The sequence below is a fragment of the Mastigoproctus giganteus genome, chromosome 5, assembly GCF_048544385.1.
Source record: "Mastigoproctus giganteus isolate SK-2022 chromosome 5, ASM4854438v1, whole genome shotgun sequence".
In the NCBI taxonomy this organism is placed as follows: domain Eukaryota; kingdom Metazoa; phylum Arthropoda; class Arachnida; order Uropygi; family Thelyphonidae; genus Mastigoproctus; species Mastigoproctus giganteus.
Window position 1 is genome coordinate 122,650,667 of NC_143579.1, and position 20,772 is coordinate 122,671,438.

At 37.4% G+C, this 20,772-nt stretch overlaps 1 protein-coding gene across 2 annotated transcripts in view; it reads right to left on the bottom strand.

The window, feature by feature from the left end:
• The window catches only part of LOC150085673 (endoplasmic reticulum-Golgi intermediate compartment protein 1-like), a 285,607-nt gene that overhangs the window by 215,029 nt on the left and 49,806 nt on the right, over positions 1-20,772 (bottom strand). For both annotated transcript variants that reach the window (XM_090374181.1, XM_090374180.1), the window contains exon 2: positions 16,190-16,324. In XM_090374181.1, coding sequence (XP_090230307.1) covers positions 16,190-16,324 — 135 coding nt within the window. The remainder of the gene's footprint in view (positions 1-16,189; positions 16,325-20,772) is intronic.

Here is a 20,772-nt window from a genome sequence, read left to right on the forward strand (position 1 = left end):
AGACACTGTAATTTGCAAAACTTAAGCCTTTCTTCGTAAGAGCACCCTTTTGTTCCATTCACTAATCTTGTTGCCCTTCTCTGTACACGTTCCAGCAGCTCTACATCCTTCTTGAAATGAGGCCTCCAGACCTGTATACAGTACTCTAGGTGTGGCCTGACCATTGCCTTATACAATGGAATAATCACCTCCTTATCCCTGCTGGAAAAATTCCTGTACATCATTGACAATACTCCATGAGTTACTCTTGCAGCCCGTCTGCACTGCTCAGAGAACTTCATATCTGCCTGCACAACCACCCCCAAGTCCCTTTCATTCTCTACCACTGTCAGTGTAGTACCACTGAGTTGATACGTTGCTCTGGGGTTGCTGTTTCCCATGTGTAGTACTTTACATTTGTCAATGTTAAACTTCATTTGCCACCCCTCAGCCCATCTGCTAAACCTTTCCAGATCCTGTTGCAGCAGCATAGTGTCAGTAGTGTCCTTGACAACCCTGCCAACCTTTGTATCGTCTGCAAACTTGGACATTAAGCTTGATATACCATCATCAATATCATTTATAAATACAGAAAACAATAATGGACCCAACACTGAGCCCTGAGGGACTCCACTAATAACATTAGTCCACGATGAGCAGTGTCCATTGATTACCACTCTCTGTCTTCTCCCCCTCAAACACCCCTTTATCCATAGCAGCAATTTGCCTCCAATATCACACTGCTCCAATTTGTGTAGCAGTCTTCCATGTGCAACAGTATCAAAAGCCTTTCTAAGATCCAAGTATATAATATCAAAGTTATTCCCTGCATCCAGTTCTTTTGTGACTGCATCATAGTATCCAATCAAGTTGGTCAGGCAAGACTTCCCCTTAACAAAACCATGCTGTGTCTGAGCTATAACTGAAGTCTTGTCTAAATGATCCTGCAGTGCTTCTTTAACCAGTGCCTCCATTAATTTTCCTGGAACAGAAGTTAAGCTCACAGGTCTATAATTACTTGTGTCAGCCTTTGATCCTCCTTTGTGAATTGGGGTCACATTTGCACATTTCCAGTCTATGGGTACCTCCCCTGAGTCCAAGGAAGCTCTCATAATTATGGCTAAGGGTTTGCTTACTTCCTTTGCTGCCTCCTTTAATATAACTGGATAGATCCCATCCACCCCGGGTGCCTTTCTTGTGTTTATCTTCAACAGTTTCTCCTCCACTTTACTCCCAGTTATTTCAAGATTCTGTAGCTTACTGCTAGAGTTGAATACACCTCTGGCATTCCCCTTGCTGAATAACTCCTCATGTGTGAATGTCGATGCAAAATATTCATTTAGTTTGTTAGCTACCTGAGCAGGATCATCAACAGTTGACCCATCAATATCAAGTGGACCAATCTGATTCATCCCCTTCCTTCTAGAGTTTACATAAGTAAAGAACTCTTTGCTGTTTTTCTTTGCATCCCTTGCCAAGGATTTCTCGTAATCTGCCTTCGCCTGCCTAACCTCCTTTGTAACTTGGTTGCATATCAACTTGTATCTATCACAGGCTTCTGTGTCATGTGTTAATTTGTAAGTATCCCATGCATTTTTCTTCTCTGCCATATGCCTCATTAGTTCATCTGACATCCATTTTGGCCTAAACCTTGAACAATATTTCTTAGTTGGTATGTAAAGCCTAGTAGCTTCCAAGATAAGTTCTTTGAATGCTTCCCATTTTAAATTTGCTGTTGGTAACATCATCAGTTGGTCCCACTGTATAGAATTTAAATACTGTCTCAGTCCATCGTAGTCGCCTTTACGGAAGCAATAACCCTTCCCTTTACCCCTAATGGTAGTTACCTCTTTGAGTAAATCCCACTTCAGCACACTGTGATCACTGCCACCTAGTGGTTCATTTATCTGCAGATTCTTAATGCATGAAGAATCACTGCTGATAATCAAATCAAGAGTATTACTCCCTCTATTTGCCTCCCGAACATGCTGATGTAGAAAACAATCATCCAATAAATCCACAAAAGCCCTGCTAGTGCTTGAGTAACCAGCCCCCAAATTCCAGTCAATATCTGGGAAATTAAAATCTCCCATTATAAGACTCTCTGATTTACTGGCCCACTCTATTTCCCTGTACAGTTCCTTATTATACTCATCAGAGTCATTAGGCCTATAGCACACTCCTACTCTCAATTTTGATCTCCCAATGCTTATGTCACACCAAACTGACTCAACACTGCACTGTCCAGCGATGTCGACTGGCTTCACTTCCTTGGTTTTTATGTGTTTCTTAACTAATAGCATAATCCCTCCCCCTTCCTATCCTGTCTATCCTTTCTGTAGACGTTGTACTCCCCAAATTGCAGTTCTGCATCCCTTATATCTGTGTGACACCACGTCTCTGATATCCCAACAATATCTGCCTTTGATGTTTTGAGCAATACCTCAAATTCATCAAATTTATTTACTAAACTCCTAGCATTGGTGTACACACAAGTATACCTGCACCTGTTTCTATTCTTAGCTGCCCTAACACAACCCATGTGTTTACTTGTACCGCAATGGCTCCCAGCAGTCTCTGAAATACCATGCATCTTGTTTTTCAGGCTTCTGCTCATTCTAATAGAAGCAGTGCAAGAATCTCTTTCACCTCTGCCAGTGGCTACTGTCAATCTATTGGTCTTTGTCTCCCCCCAAGCTAGCAGTTTTCCGACCCACCTAACACTGCCTCGATAGCATCAGCAAATATTCTTGCACCCTTTCTATTTAAGTGTATCCCATCCCTGTAGAAGCAATCTCTCCTGTTAACAAGTACAGTCCAGGCTGAAAAAAATTCTACCCCTTGAGCCTTGCACAATCTTTCCAGGGCCGAATTGATCGACAAGGCTCTCATCATATACTCCCTCCTATCGTGTCTGGGCAGAATTGCAGACACTTTCAAATTCAACCCTAATTCTCGGCTTTTGTTCAGCAGTGACCTGTACTTGTTAAGTAATTCTGCCGGTCTCCTACTCTTAATATTATTAGTGCCAACGTGTACAACTATATCACCTTTTGTTCCCTTAAAAGATGATATTCGCTCTACAACGTCATCAACCTTTGCCCCTGGCAGACATACCCTGGTCCTGTTCCACCTATCTTTTTTACAAAGCATGTTCCCCGTTTCCCTGACAATAGAGTCACCAACAACTACTAGTTCCTTCGGGACCAGCGCATTCTGCCTTGGGGGTTGCTTCTGTGTCACACGATGCCCAAGTGCAAGCTCTGGCGTTGATATGGGCAGCTGAGAGCTTGATGGGCCCCTCAATTTAGTTTCTTCGAGGGCATCCACCCTGTCCTTCAAGCTCTCATATAGGCCCACAAGAACGCCGAGTTGTTGCCTGATATCGATACACTCCTTGCATTGCGCACACACAAAGACATCACCCATGGCAGTATCATGTCCCGTACCCGATTGCTCTGCAAACATCAAGCAAACAGTGCATTTTATAAGGCTGTGAGTCAGAGGACAACTGCCCCCCTCAGTTCTGCTCTGAGCCACAGCACTTCCATTAGCTTGAGCCTTTTGCTTTGCTGCTCTGGTCTGAGTCATGATTCTATTAATTTATTAATTAATTATGTTATGTTATTAATTATGTTAAATATAATTAATTATATTCGTTTGTAATCTAAGTCGTTATATGTATTTATTTAAACGTACAATTTAACTGCTAACGAAGTTCAACTAACGCTATCGTATCACAATGGCGGGAAATTTACGAACGGTAGCGGAGTTGAAACACGTGGAAACCCTTACCGATACTTTTATGCAATTACAAGGCCAAGTAAAGAATAAATACACCAAATTAATCAGAAAATCACAAAATAATGTTATACTACTAAATTTAAATCAAAAGTTTTAGAAAAACAATAATTTCAAATCAATAAATAAGAAAATCTACTTAGCGGCTTTGAACACGACCGTCTCTAGTAGCCTCGTCAGCTCTGCCTGAGATATGTCCCTGAATGTTTTGAAATAATGTAATCTATAACTGATCTAATTTGTCTTGTCTCCTGTGACCAAGTGATATCCTTGTGTTGGAAAAATGTGTTGTTTATTCTCAAGTCGAACGTTCACAAAGATTGCATAGTCTATCTCCATTGTTATTCCTCTCTTTCTCTCCAAATCTTCCAATAACTTTGCTATTTTGTTCAGTTCCTACTCTTACATTGAAATCTCCCATTAGAAATATCTCTTTTTTCTTAGGAATTTTTTCTATTAGTTCTCTCAGATCCTCCCAAAATTCATCCTTCAAGGTATCGGTGGTGTCATTAGTCGGGGCATATATTCCCAAAATACATATTTCTCTCCCATACATTTTCAGTTCCAATGAGATCATTCTTTCATTAATAAATTGCCAGTTTTTGATGTTGTGTCTCAATTTCTTTTTAACAGCAATAGAAACTCCTACTCTTGCTCTTTCACTCTTATCAACTCCATTCCAAAAATGGTAGTATTCTCCCATTATTTCCTCTCCACATCTCTTTTTATTTGTCTCTGGTAACACGACAATGTCTAACTTGAATTTTTGCAGTTCATCCGAAAGAAAGTTTCTTTTAGTTGAAAGGCCTTGAATATTCCAGCATCCCAAAATCATAATTCTTTTCCATTTGCCGAGTCGTTTCCTAAAGTGCAGTCCATTTTCACTTGTAGGTCGTTTAGCATTTGTGTATTTTTTACACTGAACGAGGAGCTAGCCCGTTGCAGCAACCCCCCAACCTAGAGGGCCGGGGTATCTCTCTTAGTCTGGCCCCCTACCCTTTGACCTGTCCGGCTTGGGAGGCCCTACCAGTAGCTAAGCTACCGCCGACTTAGCTCTCCGGGTCATCGGGACACGCAAGCCCCCCCCACCACCGCGACAAGGTGTAGAATACCATCGGGGGAGGCATCATAGATATAAATTTAATAAATTATAAAAGCATTAAATTTATTTTTAGTATAACTGGGTATTTGGTATTTTATTACATTTTCATTTTCTCAAGAAATTTTCTTATAGTCTTATGTAGGTATATTTCAAATAAGTTGTTCAAGGACTGTTATTTTCTTTTTGCAGACCGATACTGGGCTGCAGACCACACTTTGGGAAATCCTGTGTCAAACTAAGAAAAACTATTTTTATAAATTTTTTACCTTTACTTTACTGCCACTCACAATAATCAGCATGGACGGACTCTGCATTATTCAAAGAATTAACCATATATTTGCACCTTCTGTAAAGAAACAGTTAAATATACTTACCTGAAAGGGCTATCCTCTTTCTGAATAATGTTCCTTCAGATCCCAGTTAGGAGGAATTTAAAGAAAAGGATGTAAAGGCCATGTTCTTACCACCAAATGCAACATATTTGATTAAGCCTATGGTTTTAAGATCAATTTTGCAAAAAATAGGAGACAAATATAGATCTCATAGAATCATTAAAAGTCAGCAGGGTGGAATGTTTACAATATAGCACTAGCATGGGAAATTATAAGTTAAAACATTTACTTTTCATGGTTGACCATACTAACAAAATTCATGAACCACAAGAAGAAAACAAAGAACATTGTTTATTAACTGATTTCAGGAAAACTGAAGGTCCTGAAGATCTGCAGCAGAACACATACAATAATAAATATGATAGTTTCAGACAGAACTGTACCCACTGATCACTGATGCTTTGTTTGAAAATGAAATTATGGATGAGGCAGAAACCTCTCTTGCATGCATGCACACCAATGTGGAAACAGATCGATCAAAATATGAAGGTATGAAGAAGAAGCTGAATCAGATCAGGGCTAAAACTTTTTCATGCAGCTGCCAATAACACCTTAGATACAGCTTTCCATTATACTGCACAACAGCCTGATTCAACCATCAATGAAATAATATTTAAAAAAAAAAAAAAAAGTGGAGAAACTATGTTGCAAAACGTTACATTTCAACATCTAAACAGATGAAAATAACTGATTTTATGTAAATTAATGTACAAGTATGTTTTAAGTGAAAATAAAATTATTTTTTGTGTGTGTACTTTTTTATGGTACCCCGCTATAACTAACTTTTCAATTAACCAACTGTCAATTAGGCTCAATCACGTCACATAGGAAGACTTAGCAATTTTTAGTTGACTCATGGATAAATATAGTTTTTTTTTTTTTTTATTTAAGATGGTAAGGCAAACTCTGTTACTGTCAATGGAGAGACAAGAATATCTCCAAACAGTAAAGACAGAAAAACAAAAAGCACAGCAGCCTTACTTCTTAAACTATCGAACTCCCCACTCGCCCCCCCCCCCACAAACAGTACTTTGTTTGGTTCCCAGTAATAATATGGGGAATACCAAAGTAATGAGCAAAAATAACAACATGCAGGACGTTCAGCAGTTCATGTACACTTTGAATTAGCAGTTTTTGGTATTCTAAAAATTATTTTTTAGTCTAGAAAAGGATGATGTATGCTGTTATTTTCAAAAAGTTACCTCTGTACCAAACATACATTTCAAAAATGCAGCAGCTTGGTCCTCTTTCAGAGAGGAATGTTTATTTTGCAAGTTTCACCACATGTAATTAACGTTTCACTGATATGGTTTTTTACTGCTTCCCAAGTTGAGGAACTAATTGCAGGTCTACAATAATTGGTCTCAGACATGTGCAATGTTTCCCTTTCATCTCTATCCTTCATTTTGAATCTGTGGATGGCAGGCTGCATTTAATTTCCATCTTCATAATGTGAGATGTATGACTAAGAGATTAAAAAAAGAAGTGCATTGGTATATTTATTATATAAATGTAATTGTCACATTTTACTTGATTTTGTGATATTCATTTTATAGTTATTTGGGCACAGGATGACAAGAAAGCATTTTTCAAAGATGAAACAAAATAAACTTTCAAAGAAAACAAAGAAAATATTACAAAATACTATTATAAAAAGTGTAAAAGCATGTCAAATGCTATAAACTTTTCTTCTTTTACTTGTTTCTCTATAGCTTTCCATTTTTGATTTATCAAAATTTGTAGATTGGCAGTATTTTAGCTGTCAACAAATCAGGATGTGAGTTGCCAACTCCTACTTTGAATAGGTTAATCTGATAAACATTCATTAATGTACAAAGCATAACCCCCCTGGGGGGTATGCTCCACACTGGAAACTACTGCAGTAATTTCTCTCTGAGAAAGAGATATTTACTTTTACCTATTGTGAAATTAGTTTTGTGGTATAAACTCATTTTTTTAATATCAATCTCAGGTAATTATCACACCTGCATTATATCCGAAACTAAAGCATAACAAGATGTTATATACTGAGGTTGCAGATAATTATGGATCAAATTTTTAAAAATAATGATCATGACTATTTATGCATTTTTCCTATTGTCCCATTGTATCTGCCATTACTTTGACTTCAGTAGAAACCTCTCTCTTCAGTGAATTCTTTAGTTTGGGGAAAAAATAAAAATCACACAGTATTAGGTCACACAAACATGAAGGTTGTCAAAGACAGTTACAGAGTGGTCTGAAAGGTAATCAGAAATTACTGTCACAAAATGAGTAGTAGTATCACCTTTTAGAAATTTCTAATTTTTCCATACCACAGATTACGAATCTCTTCTAAGTGGATCTCTTAAGCACTTAATTATTTCTAAGTAGATAATGTCTTAATAAGAGTACAACCTACTGTTATAAATTCATAAGGAATTATGCTTTTTAGTCAAAAAAAATAATTCTAACACAAGAGGAACATTTGAAAAGTTTGTGACCTGAGCATGAAGGGTTTATTTGAGGAGTCTGGTTAACACATTGCTTTTCATAGTCCTCTTCAGAGTCAATACATATTTTTCACTGATGCTGCAATGTGTCGATTCCAGCTGTGAAGAGAGTTTTCTCTTCGGTTAGCAGGAATGCATCCACTGCAGCAATGACATCACTGTCTGTGGGAAAATGGATTCAACCAGTATTTTTTTTTCAAATTAGGAAAGAGGTGAAAGTCTGATGGTGCTAGATCTCATGCATATGTGGGATGGTCCAAGGTTTCAAAGCTGCACTCGTACAGTGCAGCAACAGCAATGACAGACTTGTGAGTAGGCACTTTGTCCTGGTGAAACAGTGTGTTTGTCTTTGATGTTTTCATGTAAACACCTCACGGGGTCTGCATAGCAGGTCCCCTATGACCATCTGGCCATTCCGAAGGTAATCTACTAGCAACACTTCATCAGAATCCCAAAAAAACAATGCCATCACTTCAAAAGAAAGCCAACTCAATTCCTTCAGTAGAAGGAATTGAGTTGGCTTTCTTTTGAGGGGGTAGAATAGCTGTGTTTATACCGTTTGGACTGCTCCTTTGTCTCTGGTTGAAAGTGATGAAACCAGTTCCCATTCATGGTCACAAACCTTGCAAGGAAATTCGCTGTCTGCTTGAAAACAATGAAGATTTTCACTTGACTTGACAACTCTGTGTTTTTGATCTGCTGTCAACAACTTTGGGACTCATCATGCTGATACATTTTTCATTGTGAAAACCTCTGTTATTATGTGGTACATGTGTTCAGATGGCATGCCCAAAATGTTGGCAATGTACTGAACTGTTACTCATTGATCACTCATCACCAGATCATGCACACTGTCAACAACTTCAGGAGTGATGGACACAGGTGTTCTATGGCATGGGTCATCTTCCAGGCTCTCGCTCCATCATTTAAATTCTGCTGTCGACTTCTTAGCCATACAATAGGAAGCAGCATCCTCCCACAATGTTGTAGCCGACCGGGCTAGCCGAGTGGGTAAAGTACCTGCCCGGCAACCCAAAGGTCGCGGGTTCGATTCCCGCCTCGGGCTTGGATCAAAGTACTGCAAAAACCTTGGGAGGTGCAATATGGCTACAGAAGCCGATGCGCCAATAACTACCAAATCAAAAAAAAAAAAAAAACAATGTTGTAACCAAATCCTCATGAATTGCCATTGGCATTAGTCCCTTGTTTAGTATTATCCATCTCCTCCAATAGTTTATCTAGTTCATCCTTGAATTTATTCAAACTAGTCATTTCCACAATAGATGAAAGTTTGTTCCAACAATCAACCACCCACTGGCTGAAGGCAAAATTCCACACATCTATCCTGCACCCAACCTTTCTCACTTTCAATTTATGTCCCTATTGACCAATTAAACTTTACACCAGCCGGTATTCAAATAAACAAATTCCAATCCCGCAACTAAAACACTTTATTTACAATAAAATAAGATAAAATACGAGCTTATAAAATGAAATTAAATGAAGTAAAATAAAATATATAGTAGTCTAAAACTGATATAGTAGTCTAAAACTGATTAAATTCGGAGTCCAATGTGTTAGAATGGCATTAGAAAAGGATGTTTTGTTAAGTACTAGGTCTCCTCTTAATGTTAATGATATTTGTGAGGGTGTGGAGTTCTGTTTATCCAGTACTACCATGGTTTTCCAAGATGTCATGTATAAGCAGGTCCATGGCACAGCCATGGGTTCCCCCATTAGTGCCATAGTGGCTAACTTAGCTATGGAAGAGTTGTAAGTTAGAATTTTTGAGGGTTTGGAATTTCCCATGCATAAATGGAAAAGATTTGTTGATGACACATTCACCATTATACAAAAGGGGAGGGAGGAACAGATACTTGATGTACTTAACAGCTTCTCCCCTTTTATTAAATTTACTTTGGAGGTGGAAGCAGAGGGAACCCTACCATTCCTTGACGTGTTGGTTAAACTGGTTATTAGGGATGGTTGTAGGCTCAAAACCAAGTTTAGAAAGCCCATGTGCCGAGGTCAATATACTCATTATACCTCAGCACAAGCCAGCCAACACAAGGGTAGTGTTGTCAAGGCTTTAGTAGATAGGGTGTGGTCCCACTGTAGTACCTCCGAGGACAGAGACAACGAAATTATTCGTGTCACGGCAGACCTCAAGAAATGCGGCTACCCCAGTGGGTGTTGGACAGAATTATTAGAGGAGCGGAGTCCACCCGTACTGAGCCGTTTGCCCCTGTGAGCACTGCATACATTCTCTACTATCCGGGCCTTTCAAACCACATGCACGAATAATTCGGGGGTTCCAGATACGCTGTGTGCAACTCCCGGGATGAAGGTTGTACACAGTGATATCTTGTGTCAAAGACCCCATAGCGAAAGAAGCCAACAGTACGGTGGTATACGAAATTAAATGCCCGGATTGTGGGGTGTGTTATGTAGGTGAGACGGGGGCGACGACTGAAAGACCGTCTGGGAGAGCATATGAATGCAATAAAGTCCACAAACTATGGGAAGTATGCCGTGACAGAACATTTCTGGGAGAAGCAACATCAAATCTCCCCGGAGGATGCTGTCATCACGGATCATGCACAGGGGTTCTGGGACAGTAAATGGCTTGAGAGTTTACGTATTGGGGCAGCTAGCAATTCCATTAATAGAGACAAGGGTGTACGCTTACATCCCCTCTTTGAAACCCTGGTTCTTGGGCGAGATGAACGGTTTCAGCTAGCACGCTCCCAAGCCATTTCCAGTTCCGGTGCATAAATGGGAAATTCCGGCCTTACTCCCGAGGAACCATGTGACGAAGTGAAGTGGATCTGCTATTTAAGGATGTGCCGCACAGCAGAAATATGCTGTTGAGAAAGGAGATCGCTATCTCCGAAAGCTACAGTTGTTACGGTATTTTATTAACTGTTTTTATCGCTTTTATCATCATATTTTATATTTTTGTATTTTATTGTAAATTAAATCACATCAGTTTTAGACTACTATATATTTTATTTTATTTCATTTAATTTTGTTTTATACACTCGTATTTTATCTTATTTTACTGTAAATAAAGTGTTTTAGTTGAAGGATTGGAATTTGTTTATTTGGATTCAGCTGGTGTAGAGTTTAATTGCTCAATATGAATTGTCCCAGCCTTGTGGGCCTATTTAGAGATAATTTATGTCCCCTCATTGTGTAGTCTAAGCAAGAGGAAGAAAACCATCAGCACTGATCTTGCTCAATCCATTCAAATACTGCAATCAAATCTGCAGCAATTTGCAGAACTGAAGCTTTTCTTGTTCTCCCTCACCAATCTAAACCTATTCAGCACCTCTTTCAACAGATCTACATCCCTCTTAAAATGATGCCTCCAGACCCATATACAGTTCTCAAGATGGGATAATCATTACTTATTCCTGCTAGAAAAATTCCTGTACATCATTGACAAAACCCACCATGGGTTATGGCTTGTAAATCAACATTTATTGTTTCTATGTTATCGCTATGGTGAAGACGTCACCACCATGACTGTAGTATAGCAATATTACTGTTATTGCTATCGATTGCTTTTCTGTCAAGTCATTGCTTCTTGCCTGATCTTTTGAGGCTTGAAGTTGCTAGTACATTTTATGTTAAGGATTTATTTCTTACCAATAAGTAGGTATGTAACCTTCAAGGTGTTTTTAGTTATAAACATAACATATTTTTACAAGACAGTTCCACCCCATTTTCATCCCCCTCCCCCCAAACTCGAAATGTTTTGTATCTTGGGTAATAATAGGCATAACTGTACAAATAGGATATCAATTGATTCCCTGTTTGATCTAGAATTTAAATTATGGATTCCAAAACAGAAAGTACTTTATAACCCTATGTCACTTCTAAGAAACACACTAGAAATGTGCCACAAGTAAATTTTGCTGAAGACGAAGAGTATAAACCAGGGCTTGCATAGAACATAAGGCCCCACAAAACTGCCAGATCACCCTCACAATCACTAACCCCACCCCTAAAACAGGACTGAAGTTGGGGAAAATGCAAGATATGGAAACCCTAAAAGTTATTGAAGCTGTAAATCCTAGTCAAGCTAGCCAAAGACAGAGGAAGTGATGCCACTTGATGCAATAGTACAAACATATTTGTATTTGTGGCAATTTTTAACCAATTTGCTTAAAATTGGAAAACATTATGGCATTACAGTCCAGCAGGATTATAACTGCTCTCTGAGTGCAAATAGTTGAATACTGGACTGAACTGGAAAGGATATAGAGAATGTTATTGTTATTATTTGGTTTTTTAGGAGCATTAGCAACTAAGGCCATATTGCTCCGGGATATGCAGTGGTCATTTCCTGACCTTTCCGCATCCTCCGTATTTGGTGGTGACGGGCTCGAACCCCGGTCTAATTATAGAGAATGTCCTTTCCAGTTTCCGGCACATGGAGAATCAGGTCCTGCATGCCAAATTAGAACTTACCACTAAGGAAAAAGAAAACTTCTAAAAGCAAAGTAACCAGTCTGTACAGGCACTCAGACTGGTTACTTGGACTCAGCCCCAAGTACTAAATCTTCCACACATGAGAAAGACAATCAAACAGGGTCCACAGTACCCAACAAAAACAATGACAACAAAATTACGCTTACCAGATCACAACAATGAGCCATCTTAGAGTAGTGAGGAAGTTACAAATGTTGGTATGAAGCTGTAGCCCTAATTTAAACAGGTCAAAGTGAGAACAGTCAGAAAAATCAGGAACACTGGTGTTCTCAAAGAAACCACAACAGAGAAAGATGTGCAAATAAAAAACCACCCAGAGGTTAAAAATCTTGGACTGACTGCAAGGCAAAGAGTAGCAGGGCCTCTATAATAATTTTTTATGTGGAAAAATCTATTCTCACACAAGAACTAACAACAGAGCCATATAAAAAAAAAAAATGTAATTATGTACCAGGTACATGGGTTGCTGCCGCTCTACTCTGAGACTGATAGTGTCACTGATAATGTCACAGCAACAGCCGTTAAAAACATCTTTACTGCAGGAACTCATTACGAAACTAAAATTATGTGTAAAGTTACCATTTTGCGTATATGTTCATGAAGACATGTATTATAATTCTGATACCAAATTATTTTAGGAAATCACAACCAATCCCCCATTTCCTTTTCGATAATGAGCAGTAAATTGTACAAAAGCTATATCTTTTAATGTTTCGCCCCATTTTTCATATTTATCAAAAAATACCATCTTTCCATATATCCAAAGACTCACTATCAACTTGTTGTTCATCCAATTCAGCTTTTCATTTACGTAATTTCTGACGCTCAAGTGGCCATACCATTGGCACGTATTCAACCGCTCTTCAAGACACGGACACTGGGTATCACAATAAATACCAAGCTGTCTCTTGTGAACTCATCTCCACAGAATTCAATATATCTACACTTAATGCTCGTGTTAGATACGAAATGCTCGTGTTAGATACCGATGGTCACAGATGACCTTCGTCATCTGTGGCCATCCAAAAAATATCGTAAAATGCTTGACTCATTAGAATTGGATAATCATTTTAATTTCGAAGAATTCCTTAAATCAAATCAATGCCAATCAGAAGAAGAATATCTAAATATTTTGAGGGCTGGTATTAAACAACCACGTGTATTTCTTAAACACAAGATAGAAGAGAAATTTATGAATAATTATAATCCTTGGATTTTAGGAGTGCTCAAGTCTAATTCGGATTTCCAATTTACCATATCAGGATATTCTTCTTGTAGCTCTATAATTTTCCTTTGCAGGTTGCTTATTCCTCTGTTAGTTTTATTCACATATTCAACTACATATGCCGCATATGAATATTCTTCTATGGTAAATTGTAAATCCGAATTAGACTTGAGCACTCCTAAAATCCAAGGATTATAATTATTCATAAATTTCTCTTCTATCTTGCGTTTAAGAAATACACGTGGTTGTTTAATACCAGCCCTCAAAATATTTAGATATTCTTCTTCTGATTGGCATTGATTTGATTTAAGGAATTCTTTGAAATTAAAATGATTATCCAATTCTAATGAGTCAAGCATTTTACGATATTTTTTGGATGGCCACAGATGACGAAGGTCATCTGTGGCCATCGGTAGCAATATACGAGTTTGTGACAAAAAAGTTGCTTCATATCGACATTCGTGTTGGTTTGCATTATTATTTTTATAACAGGTAAAAGTATGTTTATGTTGCTGTAAATTTGAATAATCTGAAGTTTTCTATATAGAGCATAATGCATTATCATTTGGATTGCTTCTTCCATCCCACCTTCTTTTTCTTCTAATGGTGCAGAGGGTGCATGTTCGTCCATAATAATACATGTGCATGTGAATTTCCTCGATGTTGAAATTCAATGCGTTTTGAATTTATTTATTATGTTGTGAATTTCTTTAAATTCACAACATAATATTTCCCAAAAGTACTATAGGTTTTCGATTTTAAAATTTTCAGTATACTCTCAACAATTTTATTAAAGTATATGGCACACATTATCTATCTTTCCCATTACTAAAATTAATTCTTTAATTTTTTTATAATTGTTCTTACAGTTAAACTTGCAAGTCCTAAATTATGGCACACATCTGCTTATGGTTGACCGGAATCGATTCGCTTCAAAACGTCTAATTTGATTTTCAAATTCAGTCTTTTTCTTATATTTATAGTCTTCGTACTGCACCCAGATGTTGTTGCTTTTTCATTCTTATCGGCCATTATTAACTCTTTGAAAATGTAACTGCATTGGTTGCATTAATTACGATACAATGTTCAAATAAACTGTCCTTAAGCACGATGTCTAATACTATACTGAGTGATGACTAGACTTCAGATAAATGCACATAACGTAAATATTACAAGCAATATACTTGATTGTTTTTTAAAATGTTGATCTTGGAACTTCGTAACAAGTCACTGTACTGCAATTAATTTAGCGTGCGAGAAAATTTCACTAAGCGTGGAGAAATTTCTCAAGTCGGTGTGGGAAACGTTTTAATGCTGTTTTGGTATTCATTTTCAAGCTATCGACTCCATCAAATGAAACAATTTCGTTAAATATGCCAAAGATGCAATCTGTAAAAGGGCATTGGTGATCTGTGACAGCGTTATAGTCAGATACGGGTTATAATATAAGAACAGCATTATAACGAATCAGTGTAAAGCAAACCGCGTTACAACAGGGGCCTGCTATATTGTTAATTCAACAATAGTTCATCATCATTCAAAATCAATAATACTGTGTCTAACTACCACCTTGTCTGATTTTGCTTGCAAAAGTTGAAATTTTCTGAAATTCAGAACCAGAAGTTAGTGAAATCATATGAAGAGATATACAGATATATGCAGAGGATATCATTGTTTGAAGAAAAAAAAATATAAGAAATTATGAATTTTTTAATAACTTTTTTCTTAAAATTCTGGTTTTATTTTTAAACAATAATTTTACTTTAATGAAGGGCAACTGAGTCAAAAGGGAAAAAATATTATATTTAAAAGCATTTATATGGCAGGTACACATTTTTACAAAAGTTCATAAAAAAATTCACTCCAGTGACTCTAATAACATAGAAAACTCATAACAAAAATTTTCTGTAAATTTGTTCTACCCATTTTCATTTTGAAGATTAACCAGAAAAGTGAACAAGTCGTAGGAAACCAAATATGGTAAATGCAATCTAGCTGCATAAATCTCCTCCATAAACTGTCTCACAGAAATGAACTGTGAATTAAACATTATCATTATGAAGAATCCACTGGCATATCCAAAATGCTCTCCTTTGAAAATGCACCAAGCTGTTTTAATAATTAAATTAATATAATTTCAATAATTAGACAATAATTTGATACAAACAAATAATTATCAAACTACCTGTATGTATCAAAATCTCCCATCCTCGAACATCTTCACTGGTTTCATAAACTATTGAATGTTCATTCTGTTAAACAATGATATATCTGCTGTTTTCTTTAAAAATTTTAAATCAATCAAAAACCAGTCTTCTGCTCTAGACATAATTCCATCCCCATAAATTTAATTCCACATCTGAATTGTCTCAAGTGAAGATGCAAACTGTGTACAAATTTTCATATCCATTCTTTGTCTAATATACCATTATAATACTCTCATTCAATTTCTATTTTATCGTAATGGAAAAAATCCTTCCATTTCACTCAGTTATCAGTTGATTGTTCCAATTCTTAAAATATATCTCCATTGACAACATACTCCTTAAAGACGAAAAAAAAAATCATCCTATAAAAGGTGACCAACAAAATGACCCTCATTTATTTATGTTTACACCTCATATTAAACACAATGCAATCATGCATGAATGTCAACTCAATTAAAATTCATATTATTTATAATTATAAAAACACTACTTACACCTCAGTGGAGATAAAGGAAAGGAACTCAGAAAGAAAGAGGAGGGCAATGAAGCAGCAGCAACAAACTGAAATAATGGCCCCTGTTATAGTAGGTTGAGTAAGATCTTTTGGAATTTTTCTGTATATGTCTAGCCTAAAAAAGAAATAATGATACATATGTGTGTGTTCTACTTCTTTGGGTGGTTTAGAAAACTAGGCAGTGGTTTAGGGATAGAAATAAACAACTCCTGCCCTTAAATGCCCTAATAGCACAGAATGATGACAACATAAAATTAAAAGTACATGAATAAGGAATATAAAATTTTTACTTAGGTTTTCCAGGAGTGTCCCATCTGTACTAGTGACAGCATGCTTGTAAATTCTATAACCTTGTTTACAGGGTTACAAACTTTATATTCTTCATTTATATACTTTTAACTTACTGTTGTCTCTTTATTTCAACTCAAGCTATTATGATACCTGAGGGGAAGAGTTCTCTATTTCTAAATAAAACCTTTACCAAATTTTGCCTTCATTCAAAAAAATTGCTAAACATGTACTTGTAATGCAATGACAAATGTTTTTTTTAGATAAACTGAATAAATAAAATATAAATATATGCTAATATCATGTTCTATCTTTGCTGCTATGTGCAAGATAGGCATGAGAGATCCTGATACTGAATAATATAACACTGCATGGTCATTTTATTAGGTACACATATTAAGAAGTCATTTTCATGAAATGGAACACTACTTCAGTAACTGCATCACATGTTCATATCATGCAATATAAAGCAGGTGGGCAGATACATAGAGATACTGGATATGTGTAATTCAGAATTAGCATAAAACAAGTTTGTGACTTTGAATTTAGAATAGCTCGGGGGACAGATGCGCTAGTATGAGTATCTCAAGGTTTCAAGTACAGCTGTTCAGATACAGCAAGCTTGATCCAATTATCAAATAAAATCCAGAAAATCCAATCGAGTGGTCAGAAACAGCTCATTCATGCAAGAATTGCCAAGAGGCTAATAGGACTTGAGCAGAATAATAAATGCTACGGTAAATCATATAACAACCCAGTACAATAGCAGTAACCAAACAGGCATTTCAGAAAGCATCATTTCTCATGAATGGGGCATTGCACATCATGACAAAAACAAGTTCCACTACTGTCAGCAAAGAGCTAGAGGGTGCAGTTACAGTAGGCCAATAATTAGCAGCAATCCCAGAGTAATGTACTAACTGTGTGGTACTACACTCAGGGTAGTAAAAAATGAAAAAGATCTGGGGGGGGAGGTTAATTGTGCAGTCAGATATGAAGTTCTCTAAGTAGTGCAGACAGGCTGCCAGAATGACTCCCGGGATTTTGTCAATGATACACAGCAACTTTGCTAGCAAGGATAAGGAGATGAATATCCCACTGTACGAGGAAATAGTTAGGACACATCTTAAGTCTGGAGACTTCAGTTTAGGAAGGATGCAAATCTGCTGGAATGGGTGCAGAAAATAGCAACCAGATTAATGAAGGGAACAAAACAGTGGTCTCACAAAGAAAGGCCTCAGTTCTGCAAATTGCAGGGTCTGGAGACTAGGCACCTGCAAGGTGATCTGACTGAGGCATTTATTGAGGCATGGATTGGGGAAGTTCAATCCATTCAAGAATGCTCATGGCATTCTTCCACTGGATCAGACTGCACATGTGAGTGCATAAATTCAAAATGAGCAAGGATGGTTGCAGGATAGATGTGCAGAAAGTTGCCTTCAGCCAGCAGGTGGTTGTTGTTGAAAAAAAACTTCCATCTGTTGTTGTAGAGGTGGGTAGTTTGAATAAATTCGAGGAAGAACTAGAAAAAAAAATTTTATTTTAGTGGAGTGGATGAACAAGTGATGTGGGAAGGGGTTTTTTTTCGGCTGATACTTCATAAGCTTGCTTTCTGTCATTACTGGTACATCAATTTGAAATTACTGCCACCAATATGCTACCAGTACTAAGCATTTTTCAATATTAAATTCTGCCACTTCTCAGCCCATTTGCCAAAATTTTCCAGATCTTGTAGCAGTAGCTTACCTTCATTACAATCATTTACCACAAAAGCCAACCATAGTATCATCTGCACTCTTAGACCTTAAGCCTGATATACCTTTATCATTAATAAATACAGAAACCAACACTGGGCCAGCACTGAACTCTGGGGTCTCCACTAATAATATTAGTCCATAAAAAGCAGTGTCCATTAATAACCATTGTGTCTTCTCCCACTCAACCAACCCTTTATCCATAGCAGAAATTTGCACTTAATGCCACACTGTTCCTAACTGTAGAGGTCTTTTATACACAACAGTATCAAAAGCTTTCCTGAAATCCAAGTACAGTCGAACTTGGTTATAACAATCACAGAAATAACAAGGTCATGGCTGTAATGAGCAAAAATCCATAATGATTTTAATTTAGGCGTGTTCCCATACAATCACTCACTGTTATAAGGAGTGTACTACACGGATATACCGAACAAAATTTTGGTAACTATGCAAACGTTCTTAAAAGCTTGGGTTATCGGAAAAACCCATTTCTTGGAATAGATGAAAATGAAAAGGGCGACTTAGCTCTATGACCATCTGCATCGGATTAGCAGCCGGTTTATGACCTTGTCCTCCGGGGATGGGGGGCCTATACAATAGTGCATTGGCATTCTGCTTGTCGCATTACCCTATTTACAGATTGTCTTGTTTCATTGAACCATTTATTTATTTCGGGACTTCTAAGAAAGTTGTATGCATTTTGGGACCTCTAGGAACGTTGTATGCATTTCGGGCTACTAAGAACTTTGTATGCAGATCACTTTATCATTTTAAAGTAAAATCAGTTAGAAATGAACCCTTCCTTCCGAAACATGTCTACTAACAAAAGAAAGTGTCTCTAGATTTGCGAAAAAGTCGAAATTATTCATGAGTTAGAATGTGGTGCAAAAAAAAATGTTGAAGTGTGTAAAAAGTTTTCTTTGTCCTTTTCAAGTGTATCGACATTGTGGAAGAATAAACATGTTTACATATCAGCACTGGAAAAGAACATAACTGAAACAAAAAATTTAGAAAGTGTGAGGTTACAAATGTTGAGGAAGCATTGCTTCATTGGTTCACCAGAAGTAAAATGCATGGGATACATATAAATTAACAGGTGACACGGAAGCCTATGATAGATATAAGCTGGTCTGTAACCAAGTCACAAAGGAGGTTAAGGCACGCAAAAGCAGATTACGAGAAATCTTTGGCAAAAGATGCAAAGAAAAACAGCAAAGAGTTCTTTACTTATGTAAACTCTAGAAGGAAGGGGATGAATCAGATTGGTCCACTTGATATACAGGGTGTTTCAAAAGTGATAGTCAATAATTTTAAGGTGAACTGTACAGACTACAATATGCAAAAAAAGCCTAGTAAACATGGGTCCATAAGTGAATCGTTTTTGAGATATTGCACATTTCTAGTTGGGATCCACCACTGAAATGGTGAACTGTAGAGTTGGGATCCACCAATGACTTGTTTGTTTAGGTTAGGTTATGCTCATTCTCTCCCTTTTCCCCTTTCTCAATGCTCTGAGACATAGCAGGCATACTAGTATTTGTCAAAGGATAGTCAACATGGAAAGGGGTTACAGCAACGAAGAATACGCGGACATGCACTTCATGTAAAGTAAAGCCAATGGCAATGCACTCGAGGCTGCATGTTTATACCAAAAAGCATTTGTCCGCCGAAGACAGCCCAACAGGCATACAATCATCAGGGTACATCAACACCTTAGAGAACATGGGCGCTTCGCAAATGGAGTACGAGCAGATAGGCCCAGAAGCATAACCTGATGTTGAGGAAAGGATGTTAGAAAGAATAGAACAAAATCCAGGAATTTCGACAAGGAGAGTTGCTTGGCAAGAGCATGCAGTGAGTCATAGCAATGTGTGGCAAATTTTACATTGCCAATTACTGTATCCCTACCACATCCAGCGTGTACAAGGTCTTAGCAATACAAACTACCCTCCCAGAGTGCTCCCATAGTCAGTGGGAACACTCTGACAGAAATCTTAACAGAAAACGTTCATTATCTCAAAAACGGTTCATTTGTGACCCGATGTTCACTGTTACTTTTTTGCTTATTTTAGTTTATACTTTTCACGTTTAAATTATTGACCATCATTTTTGAAACACCCTGTATATGGTTCAATTGTCGATGATCTTGCTCAGGTAGCTAAAAAATTAAATGAGTATTTTTTTGCATCTACATTCACACATCAGGGGTTATTCAGGGAGGGGAATGCCAGAGGTAAATTAAACTCTGACAGTGAACTAGATGATTTGTAATAACTGAGAGAAAAATGGAGGAGAAATTGTTGAATTAAACATAAGAAAAGAAAGGATCATCCAGTTATATTAAAGGAGGCAGCAAGGGAAGTAAGCCCTTAGCCATAATTATTAGAGCTTCCTCGGACTTGGGGGAGGTTCCCATGGACTGGTGATATGCAAATGTGACTCTAATTCACAAAGGAGGACTAAAGGGCAACACACGAAATTACAGACCTGTTAAATTAACTTCTGTTCCGGGGAAATT